The sequence below is a fragment of the Nicotiana tomentosiformis genome, chromosome 1 (genome assembly GCF_000390325.3).
Source record: "Nicotiana tomentosiformis chromosome 1, ASM39032v3, whole genome shotgun sequence".
In the NCBI taxonomy this organism is placed as follows: domain Eukaryota; kingdom Viridiplantae; phylum Streptophyta; class Magnoliopsida; order Solanales; family Solanaceae; genus Nicotiana; species Nicotiana tomentosiformis.
Window position 1 is genome coordinate 68,787,326 of NC_090812.1, and position 15,915 is coordinate 68,803,240.

The window sequence follows — 15,915 nt, forward strand, 5'->3', positions numbered from 1 at the left end:
ATTTCTTGTTCATGTTTTACTAAATTGCTTTTATTTCATAACAATATGTCTTATTCATGTTTTACTAAGTTACTTTTATTTTATAACAATAGAGATTTTTTGGACATGTTTTGGTGATATGTGTTCAGAAACTCTCGTCAGCTTTTGTGGCAAGTGTTCTTTCAATATACTCCAAAAGGATAAACAATTTGGAGTATTCACTATTGGTATATGTTAAACATTCTTAACAGGTACACAATTTTTTTTGGGTACATACACATTGACATCCATCACGGTTTTGCAACCACTCAATAGGAAAAAATAAGAAAATAAAATTATCTAGAATCAAAAGATGTCAATGTGATATTTTTCTTGATAATCAATATTACAAATATACATATTAACTTAGCAGTATTTGTCTTTGACGACAATATGTTATACTATATTAACTTGCCATGGCCTATGAGCAATTGATCGGTTAGTAGCATGAACTAATTTTAAAGCGCACTGCGCACGTATCAACTTCATCAAATATGATTAGCTTTATTTCCCATAAACATATATATATATATATATATATATATATATATATATATATATACACAAGCTTACTCAATATATTGTTATATAAAACAGACATTTATAGTCACTAATTATATTCCTAAAATATTTTCCCAGGAATCAAAGGCAAATCTACTTCATCACACCATTCCACAAGCCTTGTCTCATAGTATGAGCTTTTTACATTATTTGGCCAATAACTTAACCATACTTGACCCCCTACTCTCCACTTCAATACACTTCCTTCCATTTCTTTGCTCAACCTCCATACTACTTCTTCACCACATTCCTCCCCTGCAAATACCAAACCACCCTTCTTAGTAAATGCTCTATTCCCACCAAAGTATCTTCCTCGAAAATTATTCATAAGTTGATTGTTTCTATCATCGCCAGTACTCGGCTTCCACGTGGCAATTTCACTGCTTGACACGTGGTCGTATAAGATTGCTTCGTATATAGCTGCATTTCCTTCAGCTTCTTGGTCCCACCTCCAATTTTTCATCTTTGATCTTGTTGCCATCTTTGCCCTTGCCTTCACTTCTGGTTGTTTTGGATTACCGAAATTGCCCTTTAGGACTCTTTGCATTTCAAACTCGCGCTCGACATTGTTAGTGGACCGGCCCAAACTTAACCCGCCCACATAATTTGCACCCACTTCTGGCCCAACCCAAACTCGAATCCTAGATGGAAAGTGCTTCTCTTGCAAATAAGAACCCTCCTCTTCCTCATTTTTATTAAAGCCCAATCTTGCCACTCCAAGACGCATATTATCCAAACGGGCCCTAACTTGGATAAACCCATCATAGAATCCAACTGTATATTCAAATTGGATCACAGCCTCAAGTTGCTGATGGGCTAGGGTATATTTTAGTGCAATCTCTTTCGCTTCAATTACTGGAAATTGAATTTTGTCACCGTTCATGCGCGTGGGTTTCATTGCCTTCACAGGCGCGTATCCTTTTAAGATCCATAACCCGTGAGCCTCCGTGGCATAGGAGAATCCGAGGTAATGAGATGCTACCGGCGTTAACGACTTTAATCCTACGCCGCCAACTTCCCTTAAAATCAGCCATTTTGCTAACATGTACCCGAACGTGCGCATGAAACAGAGTTCCACGTCCGTCCCGACTGAAATGAAGAAGGTTCTCAGAACTGGCGCGTGCTTGCACGAGAACGTTTCTAGGTTCGGAGCTAGCAAGGAGTGGAAATATAGAGACCCCACCTCCGGTGGCGCGTCGAATGCAAACATCCAGAAAAGTCGCGTTAGAAAGATGAGATTGAAGAAGCTGGAGAATGATTCTGGTGAGTGGGACTCGAGGATCCAAGAAAACGGGTCGGGTTGGAGCTTCTGGAGCTGTGAACGTGGACAACAGCTATCATGCGCCGTGGGTGAACGCGAGATGATTTCTTGAAGCAGCTGTAAAACCAGCGGCAAGAATGGCTTGTCCGAGGAAAGATGACACGTGTCAGAAACCCAGATAGTCACATCTTCATCGGAGGATTCATGAAATCCTACCAAGCATACAGAGAAGACCAATGAAGAATTAGTCTCAGTGTTAAGCTCAAATTTTCTCTCAGCTTTGAATTGAATTGATTGGTTGGATTTGGCTATGGGAGTAGCAAGAGTATAAATGAGAGACGAGTCATCCACAGTACTCCAGTTCTCTGAGTTAGGAAGTTCAGATATCCAAGACCAAACATCCATATTTGTTTGATGTTGTTGTCTCTTTGCTTTTGGAAGTTTAAGGTTATAGTGTTAGAGGTGAATGCAAGAATTTATAAAGTGAACGAGTGATTTGAGGGCGACCAACATGGAGGTAAATTTGTCCGCAGTTGAGAGAAAGAATTCGTGGTTATAGGAAAGACTTGTGTGAGGTTTAAGTTCTACTGCATTAAATGCTCCATATATGTTTACAAGATTATTTCACTAATTTTTGCGGTGAATATACCATCATCCTTTATTCTGCGGCTTTATTTTTTCTTTACATGATTTTCTATTTTGATTTGTATTTCTGGAGAACTGCATTATTGAGTGATCAAACATACAAAAATTTGGTTTTTTCTTGGGATATAGACTTATGTGGTGTAAATAGGAGAGATGTCCGAGTCACGCATGCATGCCAAATTTCCTACGAGATATAGAAAGAGTGTGTGGAGAGTTAACAACCTTAGCTTTCAATGACAAAACGGAGACTTGGGTTTCCATGAGGGCAACATAAATTTAAGGCATAAATGTTCGGACTCCCTTGGCAACCTTTAGTTCTCCTTTAAATTTCACATAGTTTTTAATACCCCTAAACTTGAAAATTTGACCCTGACCCTTTAGATACTGATGTGGCAAAGAGCGTGAATACACTTTCTTTTAGGGGTTGGGAGGAAAAAAAAATTAAAAAATTAGCTTCCAAGTGGGGTATTATTCAAATATTAATTGTCACATAATCAAATATAGTGACTTGTTTGTTCTAATTGTATTTCTCGTTGTTTCTTCTTAATATACATTGCAAATTTTATCCCAACTGTAATTTTTTAGATACAATGAATATATGTTTCAACTATGTATTTCTTTTCTCTTTCTTTCCGGTCCAAATCTACAAAAGTTAGTTGAAACTCTATTTATTTTAGCCAAATAAAAAAAAGATTTAACCAAAGTAATAAAGTTTAAATGGTTTATTTTCTACAATTTTTTTTTTATGCATTTTTATTTTCATGCGATGACAATTTATTTAAATTACACATTTTTCTTTTTCGAGTCAAATTCGCAAATATTTGTCGGAATTTTACTAGTTTTAGCTAAAATATTTATTTAGCCAATATATGGAGTTTCACAACGTATTTTTTTAGATGCAATGATAATGTGTTCTAACGGTATATTCCTTCTTTTTTCTGATCAAATATGTAAAAGTAACTTGATTAAAATATTATTATTTTTAGCCAAATAAATAATTATAGTCAAAATAATATTGTTTCAATTTTTTTTTATAAATTTTGGCACGAAAAAAATAATTTAAATAGTTGGTGGACTTAGAAAATAAAAATATATATTTTATTGTAAAAAAATACCACATGGACAAAATATTTCCGGTGACAAACTCCCATGGATTATCAGTGACATGCTATGAAATTTTTAAGTTCAAGAGGATATTAAAGACCACATTAAATTTAAAGGTGAATTAAACAATAGTTGACAAGTACAATGGTTCAATTTAATAGATATTCTTAGTAAGTTTTTAATGAGACGATAATGATGGTTATCTGATATATGGAGTTCAACATGCAACTGGCTTTTACGGTATGCGATATTACACGCGCAATCCCTAAAGATGTAATGGCCCCTGTTGATCGACGCTCGTGAATTAGACGTGTTGTTTTCATGTCTCTTTGTTTATTTGACAGTAGATTTTACTGCTTAATTTACTTACTGCAAGGACTTTTAGAACGATCATCGGATGAAAGTTGAATTCTCATGCAATAGGTTGTAGTCCAAGAAAGTGCAATTACATTAAAGCACTAGTATTAATTAAAGAACGCTAGGCAATGGTTTATATGTATTTAGAACTCAGATTTTGTTATTTCCATCGGTCCACAATAAGTAATTATTTTAACTTTGTCATATCAATTAAGAAAATACGAACTCCTAAAAAAAAAGACGTATTCATTAAATTAACCTTAATTAATTATTACATTGACACATTGAAATATGCAAATAAGTGCAAATTTTAAAAGAATAAAATTAATTTCTTCTTGATTAAGTAAATAGACACTTATTTTATACCAAAATAAAAAAGTAAAATGATCACTTATTGTGAATCGGAACGAATAATAATTAGTGGGAGATAAATAACCTTGGGAGTAACAAACATATATACTCCTAAATAAGTAGAAAAAGGAGTAGTGGGAATGTGGGATACATCATACAAGTAACCACCATCAAATTAGATTAATGGTCTTTTAACATTAATTTCTTTCCTTTTCTCATTTACTACGTAAGTACTACTTTTGCTGCATTGTAATTAACGAGTATTACATGTGACAGTCTTTAATGTACTCGGTATAAATACTCTATTGGAATAGTATATAATTGAGAATACAAAATCAATCAAAGAAAATGGAGTAATACGTATGTATTCCTACAAATATATGTGTTTACCCTTAAAATTGGATAACAATTAAACTTATAATGTGGTTTTAAGGATACGTGATTTCACCTAATACCAATTGATAAATATGAAGATTAATAACAGAAATGAACTATAAAGTAAAGCGAACCAGTGTTGAAACGGAATTCAACCCTCGAGCTAGGGTACCCCCGAACTGATTGATACCAAAACAATTAAAAATAAAGCTAGCTGATGAACAAGAGAGTATAAGCTAAAGGGAAAGCATTATATTAGCTTTTTTATGCGAGAACAATACCTCTTACAAATGGTTAATACTTCCCTTTATATAGTAGAGGAATTCTACTTTATGGTATAACTCTAATTACAGAAGAAAATCCCATGATTAGCTAATTAATCATTCCTAATTTGATCTGTTCTAAGATTTATTCGCCATGATCTTCGACCAGTCACGGATATTTCGCCTTTCCGTTATTATGTTATCTTCGATCTTGCTCGATGCCTGTCTCATTCGGTCTCGATCGCTGCTGTCCTCGATCTCGACAGGTACCTCGAATCCCGAACTTGGTACCTTGTCCTCGTACCTTGGTCTGATCCACTACTGGGCCGACCTTCGATGCAGCGCCCTGGTCCCGGTCAGATAGAAAAATTGGGTGGGCTGAATTTTAACCGTATACAGATAGTCCCATCATTTTTTGGAGTGTAATGATAAGAAACGAATTGAGCCTTCGATTTTTACCTCGACCTGCCATGACGTCACCATCATGACGTAAGCGACAGAAGTGACCGAAACGTCCCGTCGGTACAGTTCCCCAAGTCATTAATGCGTGTCAGTTGGTGGTCGGCCACTAGTGCCTTTGAACAGTCGTTGTGAATCCCATAAATAGGCCTCTTTTTACACTCTTTCAAACTTTACCTTCAACCTTTTTTAATCTCCAAAGCTTTTTACATCTTCTAAGTTCTTCATCTGTAAATCTACGATTTTCAGTGCTAACCTCTTCTTATAACACCAAATCTTATCATCTCCATCTATTTTTAACTTCAAATCCAAATGGCAAAAACGTCAAAAATTGTTCCTCAAAAGGAAAACGCTTCTTCATCCTGGCCGGCCGACGATAAAACACCGGTGGAGCCGCGCCCTGAGGAGTGTGTTCCCGGGGGGTGCGTCCTCACTTTCGACTTTAAGACCGACAAAACTTCGTCGGTCCCTGGTCGATGCGAGCCAATGTCGAGGTATATATGCTCGATAACTGAGAGCTTCCTTAAGCAAGTGAAGAAAAGACTACAACTGGGAAGGCAAAGAGGTGGTGATACCGGCCCCCGGGGAAGACATCACTACCCACGTGGAAGGATTTCTGAGTGTTTAGACTTACCCTCTCACGCTGGGGCCCCTCGATCCCATTATCGTCGATTTCTACCGCAAATATCAAATAACTCTAGGTCAAATCCATCCCTCATTTTGGTAGATTGTTATTCTGCTCCGATTTTTCATAAGCAAAGTTGAGGGGATGCCTTTCACCTCGACTACCTCATCAGGTTGTACAGCCCCCGCCTCTATCAAAGCGGGTTAATAAAACTTCAGCGTCGGGCTACCAAGGTGCTGTTCTCGAGCATAGATGATGATAAGGATCGAGGCTGGATGGGCCGGTTCGTTCGAGTGAGGACTTTCGACCTAATCCCGGTCGAGAAAATGCCATTTCCCGAGAAATAGAATATGAAGCGTAAGTACAATCCCACTGTTAGCTCTTATTTATTATTTTGCTCATTTGCTTCTTCTCATCGATATCCTTTTCTGTGCTGTAGCAGTCGCTTGGATGCCCGGTGTAATTCCTAACCTCGAGAGCTGGCTTCGAGACCTGTCCTCGACCTCTACGTACGTCGAGCGCTCATGACACGATTTATCAAAGGGCCGATGGGAGGCCAAGACTCGTGGTAAGCCCATTTTTTGCGTATTTGATGATTCGATTAATATGCCCTTCTTTTACTTATTCAATTTTCTCGTGTATAGGCCTGGGCAAGAATGCGGTCATGAGGCCCCTATCTGGTGAGGAGGAGACTTCGATCCTGGCACCGAAATCGACGAAGGACAAAAAGAGAAAAAAGACCTCAACCTCCGAGGATCCAGAACCTAAGAAGAAGGCGACTCGTAAGCCGAAGAAGAACATCATCCTTCTGACCGAAGACTCTGATCGGCGTCTAAGGGAGGAAGACGAAGAAGAGGAAGAAGATGACTCCGAGATGGTGGCCCGAGTAGGAATGAGCACTGAGGCCCCAAAGGCCACTGAATCAGTGAAGGATGCAGAGACTCAATCTCGAGATGAGGGGGTCTCGGGAAGGGACTTGGGCGAAGTACCCAAGTCATCGAGGATTGAAGATGCCTCCTACCATAATGAGCCAACGGTGGGTACGGCCGTAGTGGCTGGTCTTGAGGCCCCTCGAGATGTAGAGAACGCCCTAAGTGATCCACTTGGGGCAATAGAAATTGGATGCTCCGCGCTGCTCCCCTCATTTTCTGAGGAGATGATTCAAGAGGCTCGGGCCTTGAAGACCCCCTATATCGAAGGAGCCCACTGAAGGGAGGACCCCTTCCGTGATTACTTTACTGGGGTCGAAGATTCTACCGGCCTAAGCGACTTGGAGGTCTCGAGGAAGGACTCGGGTGAGGCATCGAGCCTTTTCAACGAAGCGCAACAAGCTCTGAATCGGGTAAGCCTTAACTCTCTTTGTTGGTATTACCCTTGTGTTCATTTTTTTCTTCCTATCTAACTTTATTTTTCTTTCTGCGTAGGCCTCAACGCTTTATCGGGAAGCATTTTCTCGGTCTCGAGCTGAGCTGAGTCAGTACAAGTCCGACATTCAAAGGCTTACCGAGGAGAGGAATGTCGTCAACCTTCTCGGTGGGCAAAATGAAGAAATGATCAAGGACCTTCGCGCCGAGTTGGCCACGGCTCACAAAGATCAGACCGACCTGGTCGAGCAGGTAATGAAAATCTTAAAATATCATGGGCTCGATTCGGGAACGGTGGCTAACATTTCAATCTCACAGCTGCAACAGAAGATCGAGAGGATCGGGCAATTCTGCGAAGAGGTCGACATGATGAAGGCGGAGACCTTGGCGTGAAAAACAAGTATGGACCGCTTTGCTGCTAAAAAAAAGGCTGATCGAGCCCAATTATCATCGGTCAAAAGTCAACTTCGAGGCATGCAGGAGAAGAGCTCAGCTCAGGAAAAGAAAATAGAGGAGCTCGAGGGGTCGGGTGGCTTCCGAACTTGCAAAGGCCAAATCTGAAGCCGAAAAGGCAAAGGCCAAGGCAGAGGCGATCGTGGCCGTCTACCGGGGCGATGTTGAAGCCGCTCAAGTACAAGCGAGAGAGGCAGCCGAGACCGCTCAAACTCGAGCACATTGGATTGTTGAACTCGCCAAATGCCAATCTCGGAGGGAAACCCTCGAGGAGATCCACGCTCGAGGTTTCGACCTTACCGACGAGATAATAAAGGCTAGAGAGCATGGAGCCGGTGCTGAAGCGCTATCCTCTTCCGATGATGATGATGATGATGGTAGCAAGAGGGGGTCCGAGAATGGGGAGGACCTCGATAGAGAAGAAGTTGCCCCTGCGGAAAATTAGGAATCTTGGGCTTTTTCTTTTTTGATTTTTTTGCGGGACCCTGGTCGGTCCTTGTAAATATCTTCGTATATATATAAAAGATATTTTTTCTTTTTGACTTGTCTTAATTTTATTTTTTGCCTCGTGAAAATTCTATTTCATTCATGCCTTATGGAGAATTTGCTCATAAGTTTGGGACTTTAGGCAACTAGACCGAAGTCGGACTAGTGTAGTCTTAATCGAGTGAGTACTTGCTCGAACTCGGAGTAGGGTGACCCTTAGGTTTTAATTGAGTGAGGATGATTTCTCAAACTCAGAAATAAAATGGCCCTTTAGGCTCTTGAATTAGGCCGATACCGCCATAATAAAAAAATGGCTTTCTTCCCCTTTTCGACTTGAAAAGTTTATTGTTTAATCATATAAAATCTGTTGTACCTTAGCATGAAATAAGGGATTTGCTCGAGAGTTCGAATGATTCCGTACCCATTTAGGGTTTTCAAAGGTCGATATTATCGAGACCCTTTGTTCGTGATGCCTTAGCATAAAATAAAGAATTTGTTCGAGAGTTCCAACGACTTGTACCGATTAAGGTTTTCGAGGGTCGATATTATAGAGACACTTAGTAATTCAGCAGAGGGTAGCCTTTTTAACCGGTTTATGAAAATATCTGAAGGCCTGTTTTATAACGGAAATTGGACGTCTCCAAACCGTGTTAATTTAGCCGTAGCATTTAGCTTGGGATTCACCTTTTGGGCTTGTTCCCCTATTATACTTCGAACTTGTTCGAAGTATCCGTCCCCGAGTGGGGTGGCCGTGGCCTATTAAATCGAGGGTTGCCTTTTTAAGGTTTTACAATCTCGAGGATTTAGTAATTCGATCATGTCGATTTTTTGGATAGTAGTCCCTTAGTGCGGGGTCAATTATTCAAACTTTAGTTGTGACCAGCCCTTAAGCCAGTTTCCACAATAGATCACAAGCATGACATTGTAAAGTAAAAATTTCTTTGAGGCATAAAATATCTGGCAAGGAAAAATACTTTTTTCAATAGATTAACATGCGTACATATTTTCTATTAGGGCTCGAGTAATCTACATGGGCATGGTTCGTTTGACCGTTTGACCCTTACAAAATTTACCTATCGAGACCCTGTCGGCACGAAGTATTTTCCTTGTAACTATCCAAGGGTGATGCCCCCCAGTATTCTAGGTTAATTGTAAAGGAGCCTAAGATACTGTTGAATTGCTCTAAGTTAGCACGAACAATGGTTGCCTCGTTAAAAACCTCGCCGGAAAAACTCATTTGGGACAATAACCGGTCTAAGGGAAAAAGAGTGCAACGCGTGATTTCAGACCTAAAGACGTTGTGTTTGAAGAATCCTTTGATGTCTTCGATTAAACACCTGCAAATGGTTAGTATAAAATATAAACGAAAGTGGAGAAGGTCGTACCTTAGCAGTAATGGTAATTGTTCGCCGTTCATTGTGCCAAGTTTGTAGGATCCCTTTCCGATGATGTCGAGGACCTGATACAGTCCCTCCCAGTTCGGGCCAAGTTTTCCTTCATTTGGGTCTCGAGTATTGAGGGTGACCTTCCTTAGAACCAAATCCCCGATTTTAAAGTGTCTAAGATTGGCTCTTCGATTGTAGTACCTTTCGATCCGCTATTTCTGTGCGGCCATTCGAACGAGGGCGGCTTCCCGTTTTCCATCTAGCAATTCGAGGCTTGTATTCATAGCCTCGTGATTTGACTCTTTCGTTGCATATCGAAACCTGATGCTGGGTTCTCCGACTTCAACCGGGATCAGAGCTTCAGCGCCATATACTAAAGAGAACGGTGTTGCCCCCGTACTGGATTTTGGTGTTGTTCGATACGCCCATAGGACTTCGGGAAATATTTCTCTCCATTTTCCCTTAGTGTCGTTCAATCTTTTCTTTAGATTTTGAATGATGGTCTTGTTTGTCGATTCGGTATGTCCGTTCCCACTAGGATGATATGGCGTTGACAAGATCCTTTTTATTTTGTGATTTTCGAGAAACTTTTCACTTTGCTGCCGACGAATTGCTTTCTATAGTCGCATACGATCTCGGCAGGTATCCCAAATCGGCATATAATGTGGTCCCAGATGATGTCTACGACTTCTTTCTCTCTAATTTTCTCGAAAGCCTGTGCTTAAACCCACTTAGAGAAATAGTCAGTTATAAACAAAATAAATTTAGCTTTATCTGGGGGCCGATGGTAGAGGGTCGACGATATCCATTCCCCATTTCATGAATGGCCATGGGGATAAGACTGAGTAGAGTTGCTCTCCGGGTTGGTGAATCATCGGCGTATACCTTTGACATTTGTCGCACTTTCGAACAAACTCTTTTGTATCCTTTTCCATATCAGCCCAATAGTATCCTGCTCTGATGACTTTGTGAACCAATGATTCGGCACCAGAATGATTTCTGCAGGTGCCCTCGTGAATTTCTCGTAGGACGTAGTCGGTATCTCCTGGTCCCAAACATATTGCCAATGGTCCATCAACCATCCTTCTATATAGTGTTCCATCTTCGGCCAACGTGAATCGTGCGACCTTCGTACATAGAGTCCTCGATTCCTTAGAATCCGATGGAAGCTTCTCGTTCTTTAGGTACTCGATATATTTGTTCCTCCAATCCCAGGTCAGACTTGTGGAGTTGATTTCGGTGTGGCCTTTTTCGATTTCTGACCTTGAAAGTTGTACGATAGTCCCCGAGCTAATCTCGTCGTCTTCGACTGATGACCCCAAATTTGCAAGGGCATCGGCCTCGCTGTTTTGTTCTCGAGGCACATGCTGTAGGGTCCATTCTTTAAACCGATGTAGAGTCACCTATAATTTGTCCAAGTACCTCTGCATTCGATCTTCTCGAACCTCGAAGGTTCTGTTGACTTCGTTTACCACAAGTAGGGAGTCACATTTCCTCGATGACCTCTGCTCCCAAAACTTTAGCTATCTCGAGACCTGCAATCATGGCCTCATACTCGGCCTCATTGTTAGTTAACTTGGAAGTTTTGATAACTTGTCTAATTGTATTACCCGTGGGAGGCTTCAAAATGATGCCTAGCCCGGACCCCTTCACGTTCGAAGCTCCATCTGTGAAGAGGGTCCACACCACCGATGATGTACCCGACTTTAATAATAGTTCCTTTTCGACCTCGGGTACGAGGGTTGGCGTAAAATCGGCCACGAAATCCGCTAAGATTTGAGACTTGATGGTCGTTCGGGGTCGATACTCGATATCTTACCCCACTAATCTCGACGACCCATTTGGCCAATCGGCCTAAAAGTTCGGGCTTATGCAAAATATTGTGAAGGGGATAAGTAATCACCACACAGATCGGGTGACACTGAAAATGTGGTTTTAATTTCCTAGAGGCGCTTATTAGGGCAAGCGCTAATTTTTCTAAGTATGGGTACCGGGTCTCGGCCTCACCTAAAGTTCGACTAACATAGTAAACAGGAAATTGCGTACCTTGCTCTTCTCGAACTAGGACCCCATTTACCGCGATTTTTGAGATTGTTGAGTAAAAGTAGAGTTGCTCGTCTGTTTTCGGAGTATGAAGCAATGGCGGGCTCGAGAGGTACCGCTTTAATTCTTCCAATGCTTGTTGGCATTCCGGGGTCCATGCAAAATTGTTCTTCTTTTTTGAGCAATGAGAAGAACTTGTGACTTATATCTGAAGACCTCGAGATGAATCGGTCTAGGGCAGCTATGCGCCATGTTAATCTTTGTACGACCTTAACATTGTCCACGACTGTGATGTCTTCGATTGCCTTGATCTTATCGGGGTTAATTTCGATACCCTGATTTGATACCATAAAGCCGAGGAACTTGCCAGGACCGACCCCGAATGCACATTTCTCTGGGTTGAGTTTCATGTAGTGTTTCCTTAGTATATCGAAGGTCTCCTGCAAATGTGTCAAATGGTCCTCTGCTCGCAGGGACTTAACTAGCATATCGTCAATATAAACCTCCATTGATTTACCTATTTGTTCTTCGAACATTCGATTTACTAAGCATTGATAAGTGGCACCAGCATTTTTAGTCCAAACAGCATTACATTATAACAATAGGTGCCGTACTTAGTGATGAACGAAGTCTTTTCCTGATCCTCCAGGTTCATTTGTATTTGCTTGTACCCGGAGTAGGCATCGAGAAAACTAAGGATCTCGTGGCCACCCGTGGCATCGATCATGCGATCGATATTCGGCAGAGGAAAAGAGTCTTTAGAACATGCTTTGTGTAAATCTTTATAGTCTACGCACATTCTAAGTTTATTTCCCTTTTTAGGGACTACGACTACGTTTGCTAACCATTCAGGATATTTTACTTCTTGAATGAATCCTATTTTGAGAAGTTTGGCTACCTCGTCTTTGATGAATGCATGTTTTACCTCGGACTGGGGCCTTCTCTTTTGTTTTACCGGGCGAAACTTCGGGTCCAAGATTAGTCGATGTGTAGTGATCTCCGGCGGGATCCCTGCCATATCTAGGTGGGACCAAGAAAAACAATCCATATTATTGATAAGAAATTTATGAGTTTTTCTCTGAGCTCGGGGGTTAACCCCGTACCTAGGTATACCTTTCGATCGGGTAGATGCTCGATCAGTATGACTTGCTCCAGCTCTTCGACTGACAATTTAGTGGCGTCAGAATCCTCGAGGATTATGAAGGATCGAGGGATCCAGTAGTCACCGTCCTCGTCCATTCCCTGTTTCTCCGACTGAGTCGAGGCTAGTGGTTGTGGTTGCTATTTAGCTTCCTGTTTTCCTTTGGACTCTGATCCCTTTGTTAATGAAAGCGCCAATACTGGTATTACTTCGTCGACCGCGAATATATCTTTGGCAGCGTGTTATTCCCCATACATTATTTTTACTCCATTCGGTGTTGGGAATTTCAGTATTTGATGAAGGGTTGAGGGGACCACCCTCATGTTGTGAATCCATGGTCTTCCGAGCAGTGCATTGTATCTCATATCGCCCTCGATCACATGGAACTTTGTTTCTTGAATAGTTCCGGCTATATTTACTAGTAGGATGATTTCGTCTTTAGTTGTTTCACTCGACATATTGAATCCATTGAGAATCCGAGATGCGGGTATGATCTGACCTTGTAGGCCGAGCTGTTCCACGACCCTCGATCGAATAATATTGGCCGAGCTTCCTGGATCAATTAAAACATGTTTAACCTGAATTTTATTCATAAGGATAAAGATTACCAAAGCATCATTGTGGGGTTGTGAGATCCCTTCTGCTTCCTCTTCATTGAATGATAAATGCCTTCTGGCCCATAGTGTCGAGTTCGTTTTTCCTTGGTGATTGATACTTTAGTGCGTTTGAACACTGGCCCTTGTGAAATATCGACCCCACCAACGATCATGTGAATCGCGTGTTGTGGTTTTTCCTGCTTGTTTTTCTTGTTCGCATCCCTGTCTTTGAAATGGTTCTTAGCTCGGTCGCTCAAGAATTCTCGAATGTGACCCTCGTTGAATAGACGGGCCACCTCCTCCCTTAGTTATCTGCAGTCTTCGGTTCTATGACCATGTGTACCATGGTATTTGCATATTTGATTGGGTTTCTTTAGGATGGATCTGTTTGTAAGGGTCTGGGCCATCTAGTATCTTTGATTCTCCCAATGGCTGACACAATACCTGATGCGTCGATGCTGAAGTTGTATTCTGATAATCGTGGTGCTTCTGTGGGATCAGCATGTTTATCGAAGCAACTTTTGCTCATGAGCCCTCGAGAGCTCTGTCCTCGATCGTTCCTTCGATCATTTCGGATGGGATTGCGTCCTAGGCCGCTGTTTCTACGACCTGCATTGTATGGTTGATACCGATCTCTATTCGACCGGGGTTCTCTGTCGATATCCCTTTGAGTTCTGCCGACGGGCCTGTTTGGATAAACGAAACCGGAAGGGGTCCCCAATTGATCATCCTCGACCTTGATCTTTGACTGGTACCGATTATGTACATCGACCCAGGTTACCGCTGGATATTTAATTAAATTCTGCTTTAGCTGTCGTGATGCCACCGAACTTCGTTCGTTCAAACCCTGAGTAAAGGCTTGAACAGCCCAATCGTCTGTGACCGATGGTAGTTCCATGCGTTCCATCTGGAACCGAGATACGAATTCCCTCAACATTTCGTTGTCTCTTTGTTTCACCTTGAAGAGGTCCGACTTCCTAGTTGCAACCTTTATAGCTCTGGTATGTGCCTTTACGAAGGAGTCTGTAAGCATGGAGAAAGAATCGATAGAATTAGACGGCAAATTGTGGTATCATATCATTGCTCCTTTCGATAAGGTTTCTCCAAATTTCTTCAGTAAAACAAATTTAATCTCATCGTCTTCCAAGTCATTCCCTTTTATTGCGCATGTATAAGAAGTGACATGCTCATTAGGGTTGGTGGTCCCATTATACATAGGAATTTCTGGCATTCGAAATTTTTTTGGAATGGGTTTCGGAGCCGCACTTGGAGGGAAAGGATTATGTACGAATTTCTTTGGATCCATACCCTTTAGAATCGCGGTGCCCTCGGTATTTGGTCAACTCGGGAGTTGTATGTCTCTACTTTCTTGTCATTTGCTCGATTTTTCGTTTTTCTCGATTCAATCCGTTTAGTGAGCTCCTCGAGCATTTTTATAATGGCGGGTCAGTCCTCGAATCGTTGGCGTTCGACCTTTCCGGCACAGGCTCGGTCCTGTGGACGACTTCTGGTCCGATCCTACTCGATGTTCGGTGTTGATTTTGTAGTTGCGCTATAGCGGCTTGTTAAGCCTGTAACATTTTGAATATCAATTGGAGGCTAACTCCACCATCTTCTCTACCCTGCGTTCCTCGACCACCTGATCGAACTTCCCTGCGTATGCTACCTTCGGGATCAACGCCTAAATTTGCATTTAGGGCGACATGTGAACTGACATCGACGAGATTTGCAATTGGTGCTCCCTCGAGGTCAGCTTGAGGTGCCTCGATCCCTGGGGCGTCTATATTGTCATTTTCCTGAAATCCGAGGCCGTTGTCACTTTGAGTAGGCGATGCTTGTAAGTTTGACATGTTTATCCTGAAAACAAAGATTCTTACGAGAACAAGTGTAAAGCAGTGTGTGTTATCGGAATCAGTATTAAGCAATCACTATTATCCTTAGCCCCACGGTGGGCGCCAAACTGTTTACCCTAAAAATTGGATAACAATTAAACTTATAATGTGGTTTTAAGGACACGTGATTTCACCTAATACTAATTGATAAATATGAAGATTAATAATAGAAATGAACTATAAAGTAAAGCGAACCAGTATTGAAACGGAATTCAACCCTCGAGCTAGGGTACCCCGAACTGATTGATACCAAAACAATTAAAAATAAAGCTAGCTGATGAACAAGAGAGTATAAGCTAAAGAGAAAGCGTTATATTAGCCTTTTTATGCGAGAACAATACCTCTTGCAAATGGTTAATACTTCCCTTTATATAGTAGAGGAATTCTACTTATGGTATAACTCTAGTTACAGAAGGAAATCCCATGATTAGCTAATTAACCGTTCCGAGATTTTCGCCATGATCTTCGACCAGTCACGAATATTTCGCCTTTCCGTTATTATGTTATCTTCGATCTTGCTCGATGCCTATCTCATT

At 41.3% G+C, this 15,915-nt stretch overlaps 1 protein-coding gene across 1 annotated transcript; it reads right to left on the bottom strand.

The window, feature by feature from the left end:
• Nucleotides 1-314: 314 nt before the first annotated feature.
• On the bottom strand, nucleotides 315-2,433 carry LOC104088913 (uncharacterized). Its single transcript, XM_009593676.4, has one exon. It carries the CDS (start codon nucleotides 2,243-2,245, stop codon nucleotides 641-643), a length of 1,605 nt encoding a protein of 534 aa, XP_009591971.1. The 5' UTR covers nucleotides 2,246-2,433; the 3' UTR covers nucleotides 315-640.
• Between the last annotated feature and the right edge of the window lie 13,482 nt (nucleotides 2,434-15,915).